General features: G+C 37.3%; 1 protein-coding gene across 1 annotated transcript in view; it reads right to left on the reverse strand.

The window, feature by feature from the left end:
* The window catches only part of LOC131273310 (uncharacterized), a 131,983-nt gene extending 111,029 nt beyond the window's left edge, over positions 1–20,954 (reverse strand). Inside the window, exons 1-2 of the mRNA XM_071218471.1 lie at positions 20,650–20,954; positions 14,405–14,728 (exon numbers count right to left, since the gene is read on the reverse strand). Coding sequence (XP_071074572.1) covers positions 14,405–14,728; positions 20,650–20,954 — 629 coding nt within the window. The remainder of the gene's footprint in view (positions 1–14,404; positions 14,729–20,649) is intronic.
* Positions 20,955–27,630: the final 6,676 nt, after the last annotated feature.

A 27,630-nucleotide genomic window follows, 5' to 3' on the forward strand; every position in this document is an offset into this window, starting at 1 on the left:
TCCAACATTGGTAGTTTTTAAAAAGTTCTCCAATTAATTCTAACATGCAGCCATGGTTCAGAATTACTTTCACAGGCCTATTTGAGTTGATCTAGTTTGAAAATAATCAATAGCTGGAATGACTGTATATTACAAACAATTATTATAATTACAACAGAAATTTGATACTTTTTAATTAAAAATAATCTACTTTTGTTAATACTTTTTCCTTTTTGTTGTTTTTATTATTTACATAATTTTTCTTGGTGATTCTTCCAGACAGTCTAAAACATTAGGTGTAATTTCAATTAAAATAGGTATTGTGAGAATTATAATCCTATAATTATTTAAACTATTTAGATGGACTTTTAACAAAAATTCTTGACAGTGTATTATTCAGTACTTAAAATGACAACGTATTTCATGTTTAAATGTTGTTACACATTAAACAGTTAATAAGTAATAAAATGAAAACAATTTATGATATCCTTGAAATGTAATTATACCAGGGCAAGGCAATGGTTTTTTGTTTGTTTGTTTAAAGATTTATTTATTTATTTATTTCTGTCCCCTTCCCACCTGCCCCCACCCAGTTGTCTTCTCTCTTTGTCCATTTGCTGTGTGTTCTTCTGTGACTGCTTCTATCCTTATCAGTGGCACTGGGAATCTATGTTTCTTTTTGTTGCATCATCTTGTGTCAGCTCTCCATGTGTGCGTTGCCATTCTTGGGCAGACTGCACTTTCTTTCATGCTGGGCGGCTCTCCTTATGGGGGCGCACTCCTTGCACATGGGGCTCCCCTATGCGGGGGACACCTCTGCATGGCAGGGCACTCCTTGCACGCATCAGCATGGCGCATGGGCCAGCTCCACACAGGTCAAGGAGACCCAGGGTTTGAACCGCGGACCTTCCATGTGGTAGGCGGATGCCCTATCCACTGGGTCAAGTCCGCTTCCCGCAAACTGATGTTACATAGAGTTAATCTGATACATTCTCATTCTCATGAAGAAGAGATTTTTCAAAGAAGACATGTGTTTTTAAAAACTGACACCAACTATAGTTTATGGATAATTTATTTAAAAATGGAATCATACTAGGATACCTCAAAATATCTATTTCAATACGTTAAAAAATTAACTTTTTAACGTATTAAAATATTAAATATAGCTTATGACATTACTAAAAAAAACCTTACATTTCAATTATAATAATAAACTTCAAGAATTGAATACTTCTGTAAAACTTTTTAAACTCAAATGTGAACATTTCTACTTGTATTATGAATCCTGATCAGGATTCATAATACAAGTGTCCTGAGTGTCTAATTGAATATTATCATTGGCTATATCATCACTGCTCCACTGAGAATCACTAACTACAACATTTTTGTGCCTGATTCACCTTGTTCATGATTCCTTAGCATAGGAGTAACAAACAGGACCAGCTGTAGAAATGGAATTTCCTTTCTGGATATGACTTTAAAGAGAACAAGGATCAACACCTTCCCAAGCTTTCCCCTACTGATTACTTTCTTGAAATTGCACAATTAAAAACCTACCTCATAGGTTATTTTGAGGATTAAATAAGTTAACTTTTATAAATTACACAGAGCACTAAGTGAATGTTGGTTAAATAAAACAATTTTCATCCTCTCATCTGCATAGTTTTATAAGAATAAGACATTAAACCTTATCTGCCATTTTCGCCCCAGGAATTTGTTTCTTCCAATACCATTCCCAGAGCAAGAATAGGGCAAAATCAGAGAAGCCAAGAGAAACTTAGCTATTTTCAAGTAGCAGGAACAAGGGTATGGGCAGAGAAAACAAGTATGAAGGCAAAAGGTTCAGAAGGAAGAGGGTTCATTATTAAGACACATGACACAAACTTCCTTCTGTCACAATTTTGCCCCACATTAACTTGTCTTTCTACAGTTAGGCAGTGTCTAACTGCAGGAATACAGCCTACTCAATTCTTCTGCAGCATATGCAGAACAAACCACTAATTCATTCTTAAGCATAAAATCAGAGACTTAAGGGAGAAAAATGGTTGTGTATATTTGACTGAAGGAATACTTGCATGCTAAATGTGGGATAATTTTTATTTTCTTTTCATCATCAATGAGTATCTTTACAGGAATTCTTTAAATACTGGAATAATCATAAATGTAGACTTAATTTCTAAATATGCAAAATTTGAAACAGCAAGTGTGTGTGTTTATAATTTTACCAACAGAATATCATAGCAAATGAATGCAAAATCAAGAATTCAATTCATTTTGTAGATATTTGACTTTTTCCCCATCAAATAGGCTCTTGGTTTTCCTTAAATGACCCACTGTTTTTATTTGATATTGTGATTCATGAATTCAAGGTGCTGGGGTTTTATTGTCTTGAGATTTTTGCAAAATTTTTGAGACAAATAAATCATAATATTCTCTAACTGGAGTGTTTGTTTGTTTAAATACAAGTTTATCCTGACACTGAGTCTGGGATGTTAGTGATATCCATACATTTCTCTTTTTTGACCCTTCTTTTCTTTACTTGCCTTAAGTTAACTCCCCAACACAGTCTTTTTCCTCTGAAAAATGAAGCTGACATAAACTACAAAAGGCTTTCATGGGGATAAATGAGACAATGTATGCAAAGCACTCATATAGGGTCTAGTAAAACATGGTTTCAATAATTATTAATTTCCTTTCTTCTCACCTTTCTTTTTCTTGTCAGTTCTGGAATAGTCAGAGTAATTTTAACAGATGAGAAAGAAATGTTTACTTAATCGCACCCCTGGTCAATAATGTACTTGATGCCCAAAGTTTTCTTTATAATATGCTATTGAGAAAACCCAAGACGTTTAGCCACTTACCTAACTGTAGAATACTCCACCTCCATTCTACCAAGTGATACTTCATGGTAAGTTTGCTGCAAACTTTTCCTTTGGCAGCCACAGTTGATCCAAAATGCACTCCTAAACTGAAGGACTAGTTTTGGAACCAGAAAGAACTTATAGCTTCACAGTATGTCTGATCAGAGAAACCCTGTTGGGCGGATATATAGTAAAGATGAAGGGGATTTCAACAGAACAAACCCATCTATTACTAGGTTTTCTGCTAGTGGAAGGACTGACAGTCGGGGCTGACAGGACTGCTGTTCTTGGCATTTGTGCTGCAGTTGCAGGAGTCCACTGTGGGCTCTAGGGATCAAGCAGCCTTTTCTTCTGATTCCACGAAAACTCTCAGTCCGAGAAAATTCTAACTGATTCATAAGTGTTTAGAAGTTGATAAGCAGGTTATTGATGAGGGCATAAAACTAAAGTTTAGAGACTACTTAATTCAGACTGAATAAAAGCCACTAATCATTAATTGACATTAAAAATATTGGTCAAGTGCATGTGGTTACCAAAATTCTATATGCTCACAGCAATGGTCATGAAAACCTTCATGGCAAAAACAAATGCTTTTTGGAAAGAAATTGCCCATAACTTTCCTTTAGGTCTATGGAAAATGAATTTCAAAAAGAATAAACAATAATTCACCAAAGCCTGGTTTTCTCCAAAGACAACCTCAACAGTTCGGAGTTACTTCATGACTGATGTTTACATCATGTGACATTGTATTACAGAGAAAGTTGTGAGATAGTGGAAAATGTTCCCAAGTCCAATATAATTATAACTTGGAGACATTTCACATAAACAGAGTAACTTCAGTTTTATTCTTAAAACAATTAAACAAGAAAAACTGGTAGTAATCTCTGGGGTGAGGGAACTGAGGAGATTGGGAGGCTTACTTTTACCATATATCTCTGCGCAACTTTTAATTTCTAAAAAGCCATGTGCATGCTTGCCTATTTTAAAAATTGATTATGTAAAAAGTTTAAACAATAAGTTTCAAGCTGAAAGTGAATTTTTAAAAAACTACATCAAGGACATTTGATTAAAAACTACCAATATTTCTCAAAATTATAATGTAAATAATAGAGGTGGAAAAGAATTATTTTTATAGGTCTCCATAAGTATATTTTGTCATTACTAATAAGAAATTAGAATAATGAATTGAAAGTTCTCAAGCCCTCACTGGTTTTGTTTATTGTCCTAATGGCCAACCTAAACTTTCCTAGCTGCAGTGCTAATCACTATTTTTTTAAAACTCTATTATTTAAGAGTGCTAGCACTTCAAAAATAAAAATTTCTATACACATGCATGATATTGATAATATTGTTTATTAAATATTTTATCACAATACAACTCAAAAGTCTTCACCAAAATGTCATGCTGATTTTAACAAGACATTTTAAAACATGGACTCAGAAGTTCATGGCAAAATACACAGTTAAGAAAGTATTGCCTGTAGCTTTTTCTTTGAACTCAGATGCATAACTATGGAAGTGAAATATGCAGTCAAAGTTATTTCATGTCATATCATTTTGCCCTCTACCTATCTCTGTCTTTCATGGTCCTAAATGGCGAACCAAAAGAGATCAAGGCAAGGTTTTTGTTGCTATTAATCCCAAATAGGTTGATTAATCTTATATAAATTGACAGACAATTATATGTACCTTTTTTACAGGTTTAAATAATGGAAGTGTTATGCTTTTAAGCATTAAGGTGTCATTTTAAACACCACTTCCTTAAGGACTCTTGCCTGACTACCCAATCTAAAATACCCTCCATTAACCTATTTATCCTATTTATCATAGCACTAATACCTTTCTAATAGATTCCGTTATTTACTTATTTATTGATTATCTTTCCTCTTTAAAATGCAAATATCATAATCAGAGCTAAAATCTATATGGTCAAGAACAATGCCAGGCACATAAGCTCTAAATAAATATTTACCAAATGAATTTGAATAAGTTTTTTTCTAAAAGATACTTCTATGAACTTGAGCATATATTGGATAACATAGAAGTCATTTCTAATTAAATGTTTATGAAACATTACTTAAATTCCAATTATTTCTAGAATTACATGAACACTCTCCAACTAGCCTCTCCTTCCTTCTTCCCTCCCTCCCTCTGTCCCTCCTTTTCTCCCTCCCTTCCTCCATCCTGTCCTCCCTTCCTTCCTTTCTTTCAATATAACATATTTTGGACTTTACTTCTTTCAATAATTGCACATACACTAAATAAATTAAAGTGTATCCAGATGTAAACTAATCCATGGATGATACTGCTTACTTCTTCCACCAGTTTCAAAATTGGAGCCTTGCCTTGCTGGACTCCTCTTTATATAAATACTCTCCTTGGCAAACTCCACATATTTTGATTTCTGCAATTCAATCACAAATCCCCACTGATGCCTTCCCAAACAGAATCACACTCCTATGTCTGGACTTTCTATTACCTGCCTCCCTAACACTGCAAATTCAACACCTCAAAATGAATTTGTAGTTTTCCCTCCGCACCCTACCTCCTCCATCTAGCCAATAATGCCACCATGATTTCTAAAACTTAAAATTTTTAAGTCAAAGAATCTATATATTCTTTTAAAATATCTCTAGCACATGTCTTCTCTTTCTCCATTACCAATTTCAGGTTTCATCACCTTTTTAGATAATTCCATACTAGGCCCACTTCAGCCCACCTGAATACTAATATAGTAGACCCTTCTTTAAATACTACTTTCCTCCTCCTCTTGCTTATTTGGTCATGTTTTACGTCATAAATATCTCGCCAATCTATCTGCCCATCACTACAACTCTCAGAGTCCAAACCATCATTATCTCTTAACTATTACATCAGTTTCACAACTTGTCTTCCCCAGTCATTCTTGCTTTCTTCCAATCTATACTGCAGCCAGATTTTAAATGCAAATCCAAACATGCCACTCCCTGACTTAAAATCATTCATTGACTTTCCACCAGGAATTACAAAGTCTACCTTATCTGGTTCACCTACCTCTCTAACCTCATGTTAGGCCATTCTACCTTGGTTTTTTGTAGATTTCTGTACACCATTCACACTGATCTTGAGGTTCCTCAAACAAAGCAAGCTTCCCTGGCCTAAGAGCCTTGTCATGTATTATCTATCTCCTCTGTCTATAAAGTTCTTCTACCTGTACTCCCCACCCCTTTGCTTACTCATCTTTTTCTCCTCCTTTAGTTTAACTCAAATTATTCCATCTTAAGGGAAGCATTCCCTAACCCTGTCCCCTGTCCCAGACTAGTTGTTCCATCTCATGATACCCTGTACTTCTCTTGAAGAATTTATTATAGCTATAATTGAATAGCCAAGTGTGTAATTAGTTCTTTAAAGTCTATCTTCCCCGCTAGGATACAGATTTCATGAGGTTGGGCAAGACGTGCATTTGGTTCCCCATTATACTCCCAGTTCTTAGCAGAGTACTGCAAATAGTAGATATTCAATAACTATCATTGAATATGTCAAAGAAGAAATCCAGAGTAACTATTCATGATTTCCATCATCACATCATCTTCAATGGCCAAGTTTTAAGAATGTAAGTAATCTGGCCCTATCCCAACCATGCACAAATATTAATCACCATTATTGAATATGAAGCGCTTCTCCCTTCTCAGTCTCAAAGACATGCTCTGTTCCTTCGTGTATCCATGACATCATCAAATCATTTTGGTTTTCTGGCCCAGAATGCTCATCTGCTTCCCCTTATCCATCTTAGTTCTACAACACTTTAAAAGCAGCAAATATTCCTTTCTCTACTAATTCTTCCTTGGCTCTTCACAGATTTATTTTCAATGCTAATGCCTATAATATTATTAATAGGTATCCTGCAATTCAGCATCTCAAATTATATTTATATTGCTCACTAATTGTTCATATTTATTAATCTAGTCTCCTCAACCAGATCTTAGATTTCTTAAAGTTAGTGTCAGCTCTTAAACTTTTTCTAAAGCTTTCTCTCTCTACATTTCTAAAGTCTACACTCCAAAATACATCAATGGCCCCTAGCACAGTATATTCCTATAAGGTACTCAATAAATACTTGCTGGTTAACAGATTTTCTATTGACCAAGAAATTCTTAATTGATTTCCTCATATTTAACTCTATTTTTGATGTAATAAAAAGTAGTATGGCCACTTGTATAGTAAAAACCTCCTTTATAATTAAAAGCCAAAATCATGAAAATGAAAGTGACACAGATAAAAAATTTAACCTGAATTCTCTGCTTTCCTTTATGATAGTCTGTAGACAACACTGGATTCAGATTTTACCAGATTCCAGGGACAATTATAATGTTCAAGGGAGATGACTTGCAAAGCCCATTAAGTCCTTCAGGGTATCATTTGGTGCCTTTTTGCTATCCAGAATCCACTGTATCATCCAAGAATACATTAGTAGACCAAAATAGTTCCTTACTAGTCTGAAAAAGTTAATGGGATCAGTCAAATGCTCAACTCAGCTCCAAAATTAAGAACATTCTTCTCAATGCTACATAAATAGGAAAGGACTATACTTTCTAACGATGGACTTTTCAACCACCTGGACTTGTGAACATACTTGATTTTTTGTTTATTAACTCAGCAATCCACTGTTTGGCTATTTTCTAAGAACCTTAGAACTTTATTGGGAGAACATAATAGGAGCCAAATAAATACTTCATTGATTTGAGTTTTCCATCTAACATTTGTTATTCTGAATCCATGTTGTGTGAAAATAGAAAAAAATAAAAATTTTCACTAATGTCAAATCATGCATTCCAAATTCTGCTTTAAAATATAATCAATTATTTAAATTCATCATATAGCTCTTGGAGTGCAGGCTAGGCACTCAGAAAGGTTAATTTTTAAGTCACTGAAGTAATTGGTAGTAAGGAAAATCATATCTTTATTCATAATTCCCTAATAGTCTAAGGGAAATAATGGAGCTTTCAAAAATGGTCCTAACTTAGTCAAGGAGAAGATTAAGCTCAAGGAGACTCTTGCTCATATTATTTCTTCAATCACTAGCTAAAACTGTAAGTAGCGTACGTCTATAAATTAGATCTTTTAATCACAGTGAAATTAAAATATTAAAATCATTTGCAAAATATTTTTGTTTGGAATACACTGTTAATAATTTTATATTCTAGGATTAAGTTCCCATGTTTACTTGTCCTTGTTCCTTGGCCACTTACTGTTCCCCATATCCAAACTGGATTTCAAATAAATATACTATTATCCTACAAATGGACTTTTAAAGCTAACTTAGAGTTTGCTTGCAGTCACTCACCAACCCACCAACCCCAAATGAAAATAATAATAATAATAATGGTCTTAATCTATCTAAGAAAGGTAACCTCAAGAAAATCAGGCAACTTCCAGCAGGCTCCTATGTTGGGGGAACCAGTGTGAATCAATCCCTTAGCTCCATAAAACCACCATATGTTCTGGAGTGTGTGTGCAGGGGGAAAAGATGGGAGAGGGAGAGGGAGATAAATAACAAATAATCCTGGTTATGAGGAGGATAGAATAAGAAATTGGAATTAAAAAAACAATTTCAAATTAAAGAATATGCCATAAAAAAGACACACCAGGTTTATAGTTTCCTTACACAGTAGACTACATACAAATAATACATTGTGTAAGTGGCTGGCTACATAGCTAAACTAGGTAGATATTGATTCATATGTACATATTTAATCGAAGCAATCTTTCCAATATCACACATCCCATGGTATATTCATTGGCCCACAATGAACAAAGAAAATAGTATCATATTTTCAAAATCATAGATTACTCATAAAAGTAAAATCTTACACGCTTAATAATTAGGTGATTTTTAAATTATAATTGTTTTATAAGTCAATTACTAAATATAATTAACATAATTAGTACCTGTTTTAAATGGACTTTCAAAATGCTTATCAGTTTCACTTAAGAATGTATATATCTATAAATGTATATATATATATATAAACACACTACTAGTTCATCTGCCCTGAATTTTAACTGCAAATTCCACCAAATTCCTTGCATAAAGAAATACATATGAAGCAAAACAGTCTGATGGGTATAAATACATATAAAAGCAAATTCTGTATAAATAACCTATTTCTATTTTATATGTGGTTTATACCTTTTAATCATGTGGGTTTTTTTTTACCAACTGTCTACTCCCATAAATGTCATTGATAATATAAGCTTCTTAAAAAATTATTTTTATATTAAATGTTAATTAGCATTCTAAAAAAAAGTTGTATTTCAAAAGGCATAAGTAAAACCTAGTTTTACTGTTATGATATCTATATACATGTGTATACATGCTTTCAGAAATACTCCATTGTATTAGAAAAATATACTTTCTTATAGCCATTTACATTGGTAGAAACGCTTTTCAGAAGCATACCACTATTTTTTTATCATGACAGGTATGTGTAGATTAGAGAATTAATGAAAAGGAAAGCAAAGCATCTTAAACTAACAGGTTTTAATATTATCAGTTTGATTTTTCAAGAAATACATGGCATTTATTTTCAAAATGGAAGATAGTAATACTTCCTAGAGTCTATCAATAGTATTTAAAATAAGACACTCATAAGTTTCAAATACTGCTTTTACTACTACTCATTCCTTGTCATCAAATGTAACTGTATATTCAAGAGCTTTCTAATAATAACCTTTAATTAAACCAAGGACTGTTAGAGGGTTTCCGTTGCCCTTTGAAGTTCTTAATTATTACTTGTATCCAGTCTTTTATGGCATACTTAAGGTTAAATTAAATAATTTTAATATACCTTGAAGAGAAATATGAAGACTTTTGTCTGTTTTAATTAAATCTCTGAATTTCAGGTTTTGAAAATAATAACATATGTTGTGATTTTTTCATGGCCGAATGGTAAAATGCTCACTATATTAAACAGCAACAACAAAAAAATGGTAGCTTTTTATGGAACTAATCGCTAAGCAGATGCATGTAAATGAGCTATTTTCTATGCATGGCTTCCAAAAGTGCTAATTAAATAGTTGGTATTCAAGGCTATGCTCGCTCATTGTTTAGTGACACACAAATCCAGCGATGTGTGCCAGCAGACATTTTAAGTTGAATGTTTTCTCCTCTACGGCCTTTGTCATGAAATGGTGGCACCATGATGAGAACACTAGTGTAAGCAAAACATTGAAATATGCTTTAATAATGTTTTAACCATGTAGTGACACTAGTCTAGTTTTCTAATGAATTTTTAATTTCTTTTTTCTTATAAGGGTGGTATGAGTTATCGCTGATGCATATTAAATCATATACATGAGTCATTTTCTCTAAATTTGCATAAAATGGCTAAATGCTAATGCACCAAATGGGGCTTACTATATGTGGTATAACAAATATCCCCTTGAAGATTTTCTGCAATCAATCTCCTCTATTTCATTAACAACCAGATAAGGTGTGGTCTGTAGAATTAAAAAGAAAATATGTAGCTCTTGAATTTAGGTGCCTTCAGATGATTTCTACATGGCGATTAGAGTAGATTCTGCAATTAGAATTTATATAGGTAAAACACACAGCGCTTCCTTTAAAGGCGCAGTGCCATGAGAGTTCTGAAAACAGCTTGCAGTGTTAAATAATAAAAAGGCACCATTCCGTTTTTGTGATTTTTCTGCATCTATAATTAAATGAAGGAAAACTATACTTTAAATTTAGTGTCACTTGATTGATATAACCCTTACCCTAATTTTATAACTCAAGATTACAATCTCTCTACTATGCCTATAGAAGAGCTTTAAAAGATAACCACGAGCAAAAGGTTTTGTTTGGTAACTTCTCCCTTTTTCCTTGTCAAGTAATGGTTAGGAATTTTCTGGGCTAATGTTTAACATTTAAACATGTTTCCTCTGTCACCAAATCACCCTTACAAAACTGGCATTTAAGATCATATGCCATAAAAATTGCATCAGGATAATAGTGTTATCAGGCAAACCAGAGATTTTCTTTGAAAGATAAGCTTGATACTTACTCCACTCATCACCTATTTCTCACCTCCCCATAGTTTGACCATCTGGAATATTTTTAACCTGGTACAGAAAAAAATCGGGGGTTTTGAGGGGGATGATAGCTATTTAAAAATAAATGTATGCTTTGCCCTACAGTTATTTTGAATTAGTCTTGATAAATAATTAAGTAATGCATAATATATTATTTAGATGCCACGGTCTTAAGAATTTGAGTGGTATTTCAAGTACAATTATAGTCATTTATTTATCAGTAGAAAATTTACATAATCACACTTCAAAATCCAGTGGACTGGAGAGATATCAGAAAGACACCCATGAATGTGGTAATGACTCTGAGTGTTAGATTAAGTTAATAATGTAGTGATGCACATGATATTCTAATACCCAGCACTGCAGTATTTGATCACTTAAAATGATAAAAGCATAAATATTTTTCCCTTTTGAAATTGCATTTTATGCAGAAGGGCTCTTTATAGTATAAAATGCAATTTCAAAATTCAAAATCAAACTAGACAATCCCTAATAAAATGGAGCTAATTAACTTTAACTTCTAAATAAAGCAAAATTTCTACCTCCAACTGCTAAGAAAATATTTGTGACTTAATTAGTATTGGTTAACAAAAAATATTGTTCACTTCGTATTTTTTTAATTGACAGCATAGACCTTAAGGCTGAAGTCCAGAAAAATGACAGAAATTCAAGTCCTTTCTCCTGTCAGTGAGCACAGCCTGCAAATGGAGGGATTACTATTGGAGAGGTAACACACTCTCTGTTAGCTCAGTCATGCTATGGACTGTTCCTTAGCAGCTAGTCCATCTGAGACAAATTTGGCAGAAATACATGCAGTATTTGTATGGTGCTGTTTGAATCACTGGAATCCCCTGTCATACCTGCAAACTCAGATTTCAGAGTATAATTGAGCATGAGTTTTCAGTGTGAAAATCCAAGCTACTCAGCAATTTCCAACTTTATTTGGAGACAGCTAAACTTTTATTTTGTATATTAAGTATCTACAGATTGCCTTAAGAGTTACTTTATAAACCAATGCAAATATGGATTCATCAATTAATTCTTTTTCCTTGGTGTACAGGTATTTTTACTACCAGAACCACTCAAGAGGTATATATATGCAAATCCTGAAGAGAAAGACCTATCAAATTAATTTTTCTTTCACTCTTTTCAAAAACACTTGCCATGAATTAGTCATGGTGATGATTTCATATTTAAAGCACCAAAAGTTTTCAAGCTATTCCAAAAACAGTTCAATACCTTCAGCTTCAGGTTCCTAATGCCAGCCAATGCTAATTTAACTCTGTATGTATAGCATATATTTCTAAGGTAATTCAATACATTAAAATGTTATATACTGAGTATCTACTAGGTACCAACTATGTGCTTTCTAAAAATAAGGCCTAAAATCATTATTTGAATTCCTCCCAAGATTGTTAAACTCATGCAGCAGTTTCAAGTACCTTCATAATTCGCACTGAATTAAAAATAAGGACAAAGTATACTTCTAATATTACTACATAAGAGATCTAGCCCTGACAGGGAAGTAAGTCCATGCATTGTGAATTTCAATGACATTAAGTCTGTTACTGTCTTCCTGAAGGTATTACCTTCAAATAAATTACAGAAATTTTTTCATTAGACCAGTATTGATAAATACACATCTTCTGTGTTGTATTTATTCAGTGAAAATATTTCTTAATCATACTTGTTAGAAATTCCTTTATTTCTGTAAATGTCACTCATATCTATGCATGTCTGTATATGTTTATGTGGACAGATGGATGGATGGATGGATGGATGGATGGATGGATGGATGGATACACAGACTTTTCTTTTCCCTAAAAGACAAAGATTTAAGAGATACTCTGGGTAATATTCTATAAATTATCTCTTATGGCCTGATTTAGAGAAAGTGTTTATTGTTGTTTTTTAACGCACATCCCTTTTTCCAAATGGTTCCCTTACCATCCATTTACAGGTCCTCACCAATTACTAATGTGATTAGCATCTATAGTTATTTCCAATCTCCCCACTAGCTATTAATGATATAAGACATAAATATTTTAACCTTGTCAAGTTTGAATTTATAACCAAAACTTAAAAAACAATGCCAAGAGCCAGGTTGCAGTTAAAATTCTCCTGATAGCTTCCTAGGACCAGTGACTATTACAGAAACTCACAGAACACAAGAAATCCGTCAGAAAGCTACTTAGTGAGAGAATCAAATGAATATTGTTAGGTGAGTATTTTAATAACAGCACTTTCGAAGCATTTTCCCAAGATTATTTCTAATTGCCCTTGTCATAAAGTAATCGCAAAATGCCTTAAAACAGTAATCAGTTTGAAACCAGTTGAGCAAGCCTATGACAGGAAGTTAATAATACGCTTTGAAATTTACCTGTGAAATACTGAGCTTGACTACTTCTGTAAAAGAAGAACTGAAAGCAAAAGACCTTTGTAATGTAAATCCACCAGTAGCAAAAAGCCACCACCTTTGGAACACTGCAACCTCACCTGAGCTTGCAACAGCTCTTGGTGCACCTTTTGGTTAATGGAATCAAAACGGTTTTAGAAGTAGGCAAGTGCCCTTCAGGGTCACAAAAGCACACCCACGGGCTGTGGAGCGTCCGAGTACACCCAGCAGCCTGGTCCCTCGTCCGGGTGCTCGCTGCCCACCTAGCAGCACGGCCGCTCGCGGCCTCCAAGGACGAGTGACCATCGCCTGAAGCAAGGACCAGGGCGACTCCTCCTGTTTCCACCCTCCCTTCACTCCTCCAAGACCCTCTTCTTTTCCACCCTCACCCGAGGGCCGCAGAGCTGGACCGCGCTGGGCGAGGTGGATTTAGCCGGGTTAGAGTTAAGATGGTATCATTAGCTGCGCACAGCGTGACTTCCCGCTAATCCTCTCTGCAACTTACAACAAGTTTAAATGTCCATGCATGATGTTATTAACTGGCTTTGGTACGTGCCGAAGACGTAGATCTCTTTTTAAAGTGCTCTCTGAACAAGTTCTACTGTATCCACCCAACAAGGAGATTAATATTTCCAGCCAATCTACTGTAGGGGCAGCTGCACCAGGAGCCCCTAACGCGCAATGGGGATAGCAGTGTGGGTGAAGTTGCTCCAGGCAAGGGCCCAGGGCGCCGTGCGCTCACCAACCCTGGCTCCCGGCTCACACAACTTTATTGCCTAAGTCTTTCTCCGCAGGACTCTCCGTTAACAACTTGTCATTGGGTTAAAAACTGCGAGGCAGGGGTGGAGGGGTTCTTTACCAATAATATCGATCATATCCAGGGAAGAAGCCTGGCACAGCTAGAGAAAATCAGTGTCAGCAGAATTAAGTCCCTTAATCACAAATTACCTGCTAGCCTGAGGAGGGGGCTCTGAGGCACGGGGGTGACCACCGGGAGATGCCTGCTTTCTGAGGGCCTCTGACGCATGTCCTCGCGTGACTAAACCCCCCTCATATAGTAATATATATATGACGTCCCCCACCCACAAGCCCAACTCGCCTAAGCCAAAGCTCCGCACACACGAGCTGGCGCAGAGGCAAGGGCGGAGGTCTCTGGTGGGGAGGCAAATCAAAAACGCAGACCAGCCCTCGCGGACGCAAAGCAGCGTGCCAAGGCGAGGCTAGAGGCAGGCTGCTGGAATCCGCAGTCCCCGAGTCCAGACGCCGCCAGGCCGCGAAGGCCGGGTGCGCGCACTTACGGTCGCACCAACTGGGGAGGCCGCCAAGCCCGCTGCTCAGCCGGCGCGCGCCCCCGACCCCGCCGCGCGCCAGACCCGGGAGCGCGCGCGCCGGCGCACCAGCTCGGGCAACTCGGTCAGCCCGTCTCCCGGGAAACACCAATCAGACGCCCGCTTTCAAGCGAGGGCTCCGAGCAACCGCTGGGGCGGGAGGACTCGGGCTGCTGGCGGTCACCGGGAGGTGTCGGGCTGCCCAGCGGCGAGTCGGCCGCCTTCGCTGCTGCCACTGCCTAGGCCAGCCACTTCTGCATCCAGTCAGAGTCTGCGGTCTCCTCGGTGCACCGCCCACGATAAGCACCTTGCATTGCGGCTGCTAAGCCTGGTTATTTTTAGATCGCCAGAATGCCTTGTGCCAGCGCTCAGCTAAAACCGAGTCAAAACATCAAGCCCAGTGATGTGCTGCTCTGAACAAATACGGCCCAGAATTCCACATTTCCCTAAATAGAGTCGATTATCTATACTTTTTAAAACCCAACCCTCTAGTCTGGCATTTCGCTGCAAAGCGGAAAGCCACACGCTCCCACCTCAGATATGGTCTTCACCTTTCTAAGGAAGGGTACTAACTCTCGCGGCCCTGATTGAGAGCAGGCTGATACTCCTTAGCAACAACCATAACTAAATACTTTTCATTTCCATTCACCATCTTTGAAATTAATACCACAAGTCGAACCATTCCCAGAAGTGGGGCGGGGGGGGGAGGGGGGGAGGTTCTCTAAGTAAATGGTAATGGAGGTCCTGCTGATTTCTCTACTAGGTTGTTTAACTTATGCTGAGAAACCAATGAACAGACAAACAAGATAACAAAGCCATCCATTAAAACCCGGAGACACTGAAGAACTGACTTACATGCCCCATTGCTGTAGGACGTGTTTAACTTGTCTCCAAGTACTAGTGTTAAAACAATTGACCCAACCTTTAATCTCAAAGGACCCCTTTTCCCGTGTTACTCATTTCACCACCCCTACTTCCAGCACCCATCCAAATGCAACAGCATATATATGATGTGTTTTACTAACTCTAGCTAATTAGGGAAAAGATAAATTGTGGCAAGAGTGGGTAAAGGGTATCGATATTCCCAAACCACAATGACTTTTCCAGAGGTACAGACCCACAATAAAAAACAGATACATAGGTAGTTACGCATTCTATTTCGTTCATTTTCTGGTCACATTGGAAAACAAAACCTTTTGGTTTCATCGCCCCATTTTTAACAAGTCAAAATTATTAAAATGCTAACATTTACTAAATCGACTACATGTAGTCTATGAATAGGAAGGCCATGTCTTGACCTGAAATGTATTCATCCTTCTCTCCTGTTATTTAAGCGGTTCCTTTTTCATCAAAAACAATATTAGAATTTCATATTTTTCCAAATAAGAAAATCATTATAATTTTTAAAATAAACACAAAGAGCACTAGTAACAGAAAATTTACTGTTTAAGAAAATGATTTAAAGAAAAGCTATTTTGCAAAAATATTCAGTTTGAATATAAATAATGCATTTGTCTCATTACACTACGCATATTTAGGGTAACTTCCATAGGGGGCTGATGGTGGTGAATATACCCATTCACATTCTGGAAGAAGGATATTGTTTATCTTTTTGATCTCTCCAATTTCCATTTTTGTTGTTGTTTTGAATTTTTTATTTATGATGGTGTTTTTATGTTATACCCTTTTATAATTCTATTTTTGAATGACATTTCATTTTTAATTTTCTGATGTAATAAAGTAGGACAAGGAAAAGAAGTTAGTTATATCTTTATATTTACTTTTACAGGTATCATTTAACGGCCTATTTCTAAGTATTTCATGAAAAGATTCTAGATGTCAAAACCTGCAGTTAACGCTCCTGTTTAGAAAAACACAAAATAATACCTTTGACGTTGGCAACCCAGATGTATTATTCAGCAAAACAGCAATTACTCATTGTTTTGCACTTACATGTGAAGAACTATGCGACATTTGGTGACACAATAACAAATTGCAAAGTCAATTATATTTAAAATAGACATCCTAATAAAACATACTCAACCAACTACTTTTGCTCCTTTTGAACTGTTTTGTTTCCTTTTTCTGACTGTTTGCAGTCAAATAGATTATGTGGATTTTAAACCTAAAGCTAATAACTTATTCGCATTCATCATGAGGAAGAAAAAGTTAGAAAATGGGGGGGAAATGTATTTCTGAGAGCATCAGAATGCACCAAGGGAGGTGCCAGTTCTCTCTGGTATATGTTTTGGAAATGTGCTTCTACAGTGTTCTTTTGCAATGTCAATCATAGTAGCAAACTTTGAAAGAGTAGTGTTTGTCAAAATTTAAAACAAAATTTAAGCTAGATTCACACTGACAATTCTAAACCAAACTATAGCATTAACCCCCAAATAAAGTCTGCTTATATTTAAGAAGAGAGGGTTTTGGGTGGAGCTAGGTGTTTTTGTTTTATTCTATTTTAATTGCAGAAGAAGCATTTTAGTAACTTGAACTTCCCAGTAATGAATTCCACTTCTCAGTCCAGCCTACAGCCTGAATTGAAATTCCCATCCGAAAATTAAAATGTTTGTCTGGATGAAATAACTTCTAAATGAACTCTATTTTTTTGTTGTTGCTTTTTGTATTTTCTGCAATGTAGCTCCTCGCAATGATATTAGTTCTAGTGTGGGAAAATATTATAATTGAGATCTGGTAAGTTATTTGCAGACTTCAAGTTTTTCTTTACACTGTGCTGACATTTAGTACAGCCCTGGTGAGGAAAACAATACTACCATTCATAGCTCTAGACGTAGATTTCAATCGACTTAAGCGGGCACAATGAAACTTGGTCATTCACTGGTTACCCATATTGTGTTCTCAAATTTTCTCTCAGCAAAAGTATAATGACTCAGTATTGTATGGTTGCATAGACAAGGGCTTGGAACAAGAGACACTAGTTTTGTCTGACGGTGTGAGAAAGTCGTGAAGGGATCTTTTCTTCCAGATGGTGTTAAATTCAGCTGCCTTTTTAACATTGGCCTTGCACAGCAATCTGCTGCTCCCCTTTCACAAAGACTGCGTTTGGTTCCCACTAGTTAACATGCACACTCACGCAACCTGCAACTACACTCCAACTGTTTTACAATGCAGTGGTATGCTAAATAAACTTGATCCGGTTTCTGCCAATGTTAAAACTAGCTTTCAAAGAACTACTTAACTGATATTTACACTTCTTTTGACTTAAATGTACATGCCTTTGGAATATTTCAGATTTCAAAGAAATATCACCTTATTATAAGGTCATTGTAGAGATTATCTCAGACACACCCTTCAGACCCAAGCTCAGATGCAGTACCTCTCTTCAACGCACACAAATAAAACAAAATGTCAGAAGTTTGATGTGTAATAGAAAAAAGAAAAATTGGGACATGTTGCAGCAAGAGCAGTGGAACAGCAAAAAATAAAATGAAAATAATAACACTGAAATGCATTTTTATTGATCGATAAGTCATGTAACATTAGTATGATACAAAGCAAGTTTGATATGACAATGGCAAACACATAATTATAATATTGTTTATTTTCCTTAGATGTTATATTTAACACATTTACATAAAAGACCAAGATGTAGGCAAAAGCGTCAGTAATTTGACTCCATTGAGTGCTTTCAGTAAACAATAGGTTTCCCCAGCAAACATCTTATTGCCTTAATTGAACCTCCTTGAGAAAGAAAACCACACACTTTGTAATGTAAATGTTAATTGTAGTAGACAATGGTTCTAGGTAAATAGCACCCCTGGACATGAAGTAAATGAAAGGAATACTGGCACTTAACAATGAAAGGTTGTTTGCACAAACAGTGCTTCAAATGTAAATAAACAAGGGTCTTCTCAACGGTCACTGCAGCAGTAAAACTTTGGCACGTGTTTGGTAGCCAAATTGGAAATTTACATTAATAAAGTCTCTAGGAGTTTCTAACTGAAACTAACTGATTTAACAGGCAGTTTCAAGTCTCAAAATGAGTTGAAGCTACAAAAGATAATATTCTGCTTTTGAAGAAATATTTTATATTTGGGATAATAAGTAATCAAGGCCACATGGAAGATAATAGGCCATTTGGGGCATTTTCTTATTGTAATGATTGTTTTTATGTTTAAATACCTATACATATGTTTGCCTCGTGACCTGTGGAAAAACGTCAGAACTTTTACAAAAAGATTACAATGGGAACCTCCAAAACATGAAAGTTTTCAGCTAAGCATAGTCATTTCTAGGTGAAATTAAAATGCTTGTTTAAAATGCATCTAGCTGTCATTGTTCCAAAATAACCTTTTATCATATTGTTATTAATCAGCTTTCTATAGGTTAATGATTTTATAGTTTTAGTCCCAGTCTGTGTATACAAGCATTAGACCACGTTCCTAGATGTGTAACGCTAAAAGGTAAACAGCCTGATGAAGGCATAATAATAACTTATATACACATATTTATTTTAAAATATGATCCACCAAAAACCAACAAACAAAAATGATGTGGTCACGGGCCATCAGTATGCACTGAGAATTTGACATGAGGGCCGGCAGGCATGGAACTATCTTAGAATCTCTTTCTACTAGCGTTCCTTAAATATTGGAGATCTCAACCAAAGAAGAAAGCCAAACTTAATCATGGCCAGATTACACAGCAGTTATAAAATTAACAGCAAGAGTGGAGATGCAGCAGCTACAGACCAGTTGGTGTTGCCATTTGGGAGGCTGCAGATGGCTGTGGGTGGGAAATGCCTCTACTTTCTTAAAGCGATGGAGATGAGTATGGTGTGTGCACTTGATGTTTTTTTCATACCCCCACCCCCCAACAGGGCTGTCTGTCATAGGCTGCAGGCCCGCTTTACCACTTGCCCCCGAGCGTGGGAATCAGAGCGTCCTGCCGTTCACATCTCCTGCATTCCGTTTAGCGGAATCAATTAGGCAAGACAGACCCTCAGATTCCCCACCCCCTTTCCATTTTTGTCAGGTCTATATACGTCCTAATTATTTCAGTTTGGGATGCCAGAGCTGTTTCCTGGATAGACCTGATCATCCTTAAACAAAAAGAGAGGAGGCGCACACGTGGGTTGTGGCGTAAATGTCACTTTCATTTCCAATGCTAGGCGCAGAGTAAGACAGAACATTTTTTTAACACTTTGACAAGAGGGGAGGCGATCTCGTCTCCATCATGTCTTTCTGCTTCAGTAGCTTCCTCAAGGAAACCCTCTTGGAACAGAGAAGCATCTGTCCTTGTATTTTGAATAGAAGAATAAAAATCAGCCTTTTTTTTTTTCTTCTGCATTTCCCCTGGTAGTTCTGAGTTCTCAGTAGATATAAATTAGTAACCTTTCAGTATAAATTTTTTTTTAAAAGTCTGATTTCACATAATTTGAAATACAGCCCAAATACATGAAGATAAGTTTCCAAGCACTAATCTCCAAAATTTTCAGGGAGCCGGGGAAGTGGGGCAGAAAGAGGAAGGAGGGAGGGCCTCAGAAGGGAACTTGCCTAAGTCTACATATTATAGAATCATTTTTAAACTAGGTACCAGACATCTCTACAACAACTTTCTAAAAAAAAAAAAAAAACTTTCTAAAAAAAAAAAGGAACCACTCCCTAATATATAAACTCTTGCCTTAAAATAGAGCAAATTGCACCTGCATCTTTACTCCTTAGCAATATACATTGCTCCTTTGCAGCATAGCATTAACGACTCTTCTCAAAGCATCAGGCACCTTTATACCTTTATATTTTAGCATATGTATGTTACTTAATTTCCTCTAATCCCACTTTTAATCATAAAGGAAAACAAGCAAACAAAAACAAAGTTAGATTCAATAAGTGTTCCTGACCTTTCTGGTTTTTACTGTCTCTTGGTTGTAGTCTTTCAATCTCACACGCTCCCCGGCGATCTTGAAGGAGTTTTTACTTTCGGTTATCTAGCTTTATGAAGACCAATACACTCATACAGCTAGATAACCAAAGATAACAACTCGCTTCTCTCACACGCCTCTGTCTTCCTCTTGCCAGACTCCAGATCTGGATCCTTTCTGGCTGCACCGAAGAGTAGTCCTCCAGGAGACTTGTCGCGCTCAAGATTCCTCCTTTTATGTAAATATGACCTGGTTTCTGTTTGTGTGTGAGAGGCTAAAACATCCAATCGAGATCTGTTGCCTTCAAAGTTTATTCCGAACTTTTTTCCTTTCAGCAAGTAATTTCCGGCAGCGTTAGCCAACAATTCATCTATTAATATCAGAAAATAAAACCAGCTATTAAGGTGCAGTAAGCTGTTAAGAGAGAGCAGCAGCAGCATCCGTCCCTTCACAGGCCTCTATTTGCATTGTAAATTGCTTCATTCTCACGCAAGACTCTTTAGCCTCCCTCTATAGAGATGTATAAAGCCAACGTCAATTTCCAGCGCAGGTTAAGGAGGAAGGAAAAAAATGCATCCCATTCTATAGAAGAAGTGACAGCTGATTCAAGGATCTGCCCCAGATCCTTTTGGGTTAGGCACCAAGAGCGTTTTACCAAGCGGTGGGAGCTCGATTGCACAAATCTTGTGTGTGTGTGTTTTAGGGGGAAGATCCTCGATTTCACAGGGCTTCTAGGCTGGGGAGGAGATGATGCCGTCTTGCTGGCGTGCCGCTACCCGTGGTCTGAAAGAAGGAGAAGAGGGCCATCATTGGAGGGGCTTTCACTGCCAAAACGTGGACCAGCCCGGCAAGGTCAAAGGTTCGAGACCGTGGGAGACCAAGGTAATGATGATGTCATGAGAAATTTCAAGTACACGGTTATTGATATGCATCAGTGATCAGCAAACTGCCCCATGCTTGCTGTCCAAGCAGCGGCAGCAGCAGCAACAGTGACAGCATTGCAACAAGCCCTGTTTTCTCAATCAACATCTCTTCTGCTAGCACTACCGACTGCTCCTGGAAAAGCAACCCACGGCCTTTTGCCTCCTCGGTGCTAGTGTAGATAGCTCTAATATCCAAAGACTGCAAGAAATCTCTCTCTAAGGACAGATAAAAGCATTTCAGATCTGGGGAACGTCTTTGCCTGCATTTCTCTTCTGGCAGATTGCATAGGCAGACAGATGGAAGGCACTTTGCTATTGCTTAAAGCAGGCCCTTGCTTTCTGGGGCTGGGAATCAGATCTGTATTAAGCAGTGAGTCCATGTGTGATTACATTGAAAATATGCTCTAGCACTATGTTTTTAATGGCTTCACAGCCCAGTCATGTTTCGCATCTATGTACCATGACGACAGGACTGTGTATTTTGTTCTGTAAGTTCTAACTGAAGGTTCTAAGCAAGACCACCATCATGGTTTTTAAAAACTACTCTCTATAGCATGTGTGCTTTACAATGCAGCACAGGTAAACATTGCAACAATATTTTCTAATGTACATAACTGCTGGGAAAAAAAAGCTGAGCCTTTGTCTATTGTTTTAAATACTAATTTTCATACAGAAGGACAAAATGTCTTGCTTATGAAACTATGAAAAAAAATATTTTTACTTGATGAAAAATACATGTAAAACACCTGGATGTTAAGTCCATAACTACCCTCACCTTCCCCTTCCCTACCCCCATTCTCTTCTATTGGGAGGGAATGCTGGTTTAGTAATTAGTCTTATTCATTTTCTTAGAACTTCTCAAAGTCTGAATGTGATTATTTAAAAGTGATCTTCACAATGGGCAATCTATGTTTAATGCATCTATAATATATATTGTTCTAAAATCAGATGCCCCTCAACAGAACATCTAAAGTGCAGTCCATATAAGATGCATATTCACCATGGGTAAGCCTTATAGACTGTTTTTTCAAAATTATGAGTTATATTTAAAATATATGCTATAAGAGAGTATCATAAATCTTCATATTCATTTCACATATAACTTGTTTATCACAATACTCTCACATTTTTATAAGATGACTACTTCCCCTAAAGATTAAAACAGTTTCAGGATTAAACACTCTTTCAATAATTCAGGTATATATTCCTTTAAGACATGAGTGTGAACATGCTTATCAAAATACATACAGAACACATGTATGTTAACCCTATAGAAATGACTGACAAATCAAGAAAACCAGAATTGCCAAGAAAAGCCCCCAATCAAGAGTTTAAAACACGGTCATACCAATTAAAGATATGATATAGTAACATGGATACCAATTTTCCCTGTTTTTATTTATTTAGTGGTCATTCTAGTATAGACTATTTACAAACATCTAAGCTGTGAAAATCACTCATCTATTTTTTTCTGCCAAATTATGGCACAAGAAGTACAATCAGAAATGGCTGCATTGGATTATATATAAAATGCACATGCAAACTACAAACTAATTCAGAGAAACACACTCCCATGGAGATACTGTTTCTTCTTGAATTACATGGTCACTACGTAAACTACTGGACAAAAATTTAACACATCACTGAGGCACATGCCACTTTTGACTTCAATAAAACCCTAATTAGCTTTGCTGCCTTGGAAGACTGAAAGTATTGTGGCCTTGCTTTCCAAGAGCTAGAAGCAGAATCATTAGTGATTTGGCATGTATTACATAAGCAAGCATGTGATCAGATGAATTCAATTCCTTAAGTCAAAGCCCTGAGAAATTCCAGATATTTTTAGAATATCCGTTTACTTTATATATGTCTGGGTGGGGGTTGGTGAAAGTAGAGAGAAGTGATGTATGTATGTCTCTGTGTGTGTATAACCCCACATTTGTGTGGATTCGCAAGTTAATATAGCTATATTTCCACACACTTAACAATTAAATGCTCTTTTGGAGCCAAAGTATCTATTATGAAAGCCAAGTCACTGAACATTTGAAATATTTCTACAATCAGAAGCTACAGTAGATACTGTCTTAAAACAGTCTTTTTTTAGGGCAATGCCACATAGTTATATTAACTGACTCCAGGGCTAGTGCCCATATCTGTCATATACTGTAGAGTCATCGTGGGAGCCCCAGTAAGAAAATAGCCAATCTGATGATTATGAGCAGTCTATTAATTAGCCATAGAGCCAATTAAATATTTTACCTCTCCATCATCTTTCAGGGCATGGAGAAATAAAAGATACCTAGTAAGGCTTAATAGTGAACACCTGGTTGTTTTCAATATTGCCAAGGTTTATATCATGGTTGATCAAATATTATTTCAAGGACTGTACTGTTATCTAGGATAAGAGACAAGTTGAAGCAATTATGCTGCTCCAAAGATTCCTGGCAATATCTGTCACACATTGTTAAGAGCAAATATTAACACCTACATGTTTTTATTCTGGTTTTATTATTTTTAAAAGTCTATTTAGTTGAGCTACACAAAACCATTTTGAAATCTACATATTGAATTCAGATAGCTTGCCTGCTCCTTCTCTAATAAATTCCCATTAATGGCCAGTAGATTAGGACGTGATTGTCATGCTTGTTTTCTAATCTTTTTATAGGTCTCCAGATGGCTGAAACATGAATTGAAACATCCGGGTTTTCTTGGGAATAAACAATCTCTGCTTAAATTAAAAGTGAAAAGTGATGATTTTCCACATATCTGGATCAGAAATATGTTATTCCATACATGCAAATGCAGCAGGTTAGTCACCAATATTTAAAACACTTCTCTAAATCCTGTTCAGACTACTGTAGAGTACGTCAAGAATTGGCCTATCACAGGAATCCCCTTTTAATATTTGATTTGTATGATGCTCATGCATATAAACCTTAGTCTACTAGTACAGTCAAGACTTCTATATAAAAGTCATTTAATTAAAGCAATTTGTATAGTTCAGGCAAAGTACTTGACTAATAAAAGTTATCTTATTATTTCTTCTGTATGCTGAATTTCTTTTTTATAAGTAGTTATCTGTTGTGTTTGTTTTATGCTTCATGTATAACATACAAAGGCTACTATAGGGGAAATCTGTATACATATGGAAACTTAGATTTTTCTGGAATTCCAACAAATGCATGAACTGGGAGATATTCAATAAACTGCAGGCCTGACACTTAGAAAATAATAATCTATTTTGATTTTGCACATCACTTTGATTTATCAAATGTATATTTTTTAATTACCTTTGGTTGGTTGGATTGTCTGTTCATTTTATGCTTCTTGGTAGTCTCATCTGAAAAAGAGTCAAGAAAAGAAATGATAACAGTTTTAATATATATAATCACACCTGGATTTAGTTTCATTTAAAGTGTTGCAATTACCATGGTTCCTTAAAATGCCAAGAGATTCCATAAAACCCCAGTACAATGTATCCTGGCCTTCAGTACCCACAGGGTTAAATATGCTAATTTGCATTTAAATGGAGACATGCATTATAATGGGAATGCAAAATATGCAGAATCTAGAGGGGTTTGAGAAATTAATTTTTTTTTCTTCTTTTCTTTTCTTTTTAGCTTGGAAGGAAGAGGGACTCTTAAGAAACATTAGGGATTTGAACATTGTAACCTGTCATACAAAAGAGAGGGAGAGTCCTTCCAGGAAAGGATTTAAGATTGGAACAAAGTCTTATTTTCTAAATGTTTAAGGGACTGAATTTTCAGGCCTTTCAAACAATGGGAATCCCTGGATAAATATCTAATCCATTAGAAAGATGCAAATAGTTTACTGTAAGGCCACAGCACGGTGAGATGTGCATTCATATCTGTGGCTTCTGATTGGCTCTTTCCTCCAGTAAATCAATGAATAATGTAAAACCTGATTGCTGTAAAGTGGTGGATTTTTAACTCCCTTCCCCCCCACCCCATCACGACTCAATATTCAAGAAGTCTCACAATCTCGAATTAGGTTCCTTTTCTTTTATGATTTTTTATGCTTATTGTTATTTTGGAGTGACGGGGTGGGGCTGTTGGTTTTGCAAAATGAAAGTACTGCACTGGTTCAATTATGCTGACTACGGATGCTCCCGTCCCGAGACAGCACCCTAATTACTCGTGTCAAGGTGGGGATAGTGGGTGGCGGGCACGCGGAGGAGACTGGATCCGACCCCGTCGTGGTAGGCCCAAGGTAGCCACCGCTCCAAAGAGGCCCCCGGCCAAGGCCGTGACTTGACAGGGCCTCCGGTCTAACTTCTGATCAATTTCACCGCAGCCCTGACCCCTCAAGACAGTTTCTCTTTCAGGCACGGAGGGTACCTTTGCAAGAGAAAACGCCGCACACTGATGCAAATAACACTGTCCGAGTTCCCACCTTGCCCGGCTCCCCAAGACAATTCCCGGCCAGGAAGGAAAGGTTTTGCCTCCCTCAGCCGAGTCTGGGCTCCAAACAAATCTCAGAGACCAAGCTCTGGCCAGATACCAAAAACGTCTGAGGCTGCAACGCTCCAAGTCTCAGTAACTAACCGCGATCGTTGCATCTTGATGAATCTGAACTTCGGATAACCGCGTAAACCTGCCTCTTGCCTCTTAGAATCCAAAAGGAGAAAGGAAAAAAGAAGTGGATATACATCAGGTCTTGTTAGCTACTGTACACAAGTTTTCCACCAGGACCCAATCAGACCTTCGATTCATTGCGAGGCGGCGAATTACTCAAAATGCTTAATCCTGAATCCAGGAACGCAAAATTCAATTGCATTTGGCTTTAGGTTTAAGAGGGGAACTCCCATCAACAACACAAAATTACATACAAAATTCCCTTTCTCAATGGGGAATTTTCTTGGTATCTCTCTGAGACTGCGGGTCAGGCCGCTGGACAATTAGCAGCGGCCCAGACAACTCAAGAGATCAACAGGTTTAGCATCCGAGGCACGCGATCAATTAGCTGAGGCAAAGCCCGGGACTGGCCCTCCGAGCGGCTCGCGAGGGACTCCGCCGGCACCGGCTAGTGGGTGAGGTGAGGAGCGCCGACGCAGGGCCGCGGTGGGCACTCTTGGCCCAGCGCCGCCCGCCGAGTTGCCGCCTGTGGGCCGCCACGATACTCACTTGCTCTCCCAGCGCCTGGCAGTGTTGCCCCCCAAATCCAGCTGGGCAGGAATCGAGGCGCCAACCAGGAGGCAAGATCCAGCACCACATCGCTACCGCAGCACACAAACAGGCTCCTTTCGGCGTCTCAAAAAAAAAAAAAAAAAAAAAATCAGATCATCCCTCTCCTTAGCACATTTAAAACTGCCGCTCAATTTTCCAAACGGCGATTCTTGCTTGATTGCGTCTGGTTTAAACAGGCCTTCCCTTCTGGGGAGAAGGGTAAGGGCGCAAAAGACGAAGGGAAAAAAAAAAAGCCAACTTTTCGCCCCCACGCCAGGCACTTGCTCCCTGAGCCTCAGAGTGGAGAGTGAAGTGGTGTGTGCGAGGCTCGTCAAGTTTTTGGGGGGGCTGTCCAAGGTCTAGTCCAGCCCCCTCTGCCGAGGAGGACGTGCTCTGAAACTCAACCAATTTCCCCACTGCTTTTGTTACTGATGAACTGAAGCCCTATTGTTCATCCATTGCCACGGTCTTTTTCAGTCTCCACACTACGTTCTGCGTTGCCAGAGATAATGAATTTGCACCCAAACCTCTCATAGTCCCCTCCTGACAGACGGAACAAATTAGAAATGTCTCGTCTGAAGAAGGGCAATGGCTACATTTTCCTATTGTAGGATGCAAAGCACACATTTCTTTGGAAACTTCTTTTGCCTTTTCTACCTTTTTTTTTTTCCTTCCTCTTTTTCTTTTTTCCCCCTCCAGTTTTGTCTTTTTTTTTTTTTTTAAGAATAGCCCTATCTTATTTTTCCAGTGCACCTTTTCATGTAACTTATGGATCTTTTCTACCTTTCTTCCTTCTTCCTCTTCTTTCTTTTTTAAGGATTCCCTTTGCAATTTTATTTACAAACTTGGAGAATGACCTTTTGACTGCAGACTTTTTTTTTTTAAAGAAAGGTCCTTTGGTTCAAGTTTCCCTTCCTCACCCACCCCCTCTCTTTTTGTTGTGGTTGTTAAATGTGTTTGGCTAAAGACAAGCAACACATTATAAAGATTTTTATTCTCTAAACTCCAGT

The sequence above is a fragment of the Dasypus novemcinctus genome, chromosome 2, assembly GCF_030445035.2.
Source record: "Dasypus novemcinctus isolate mDasNov1 chromosome 2, mDasNov1.1.hap2, whole genome shotgun sequence".
Lineage (NCBI taxonomy): Eukaryota > Metazoa > Chordata > Mammalia > Cingulata > Dasypodidae > Dasypus > Dasypus novemcinctus.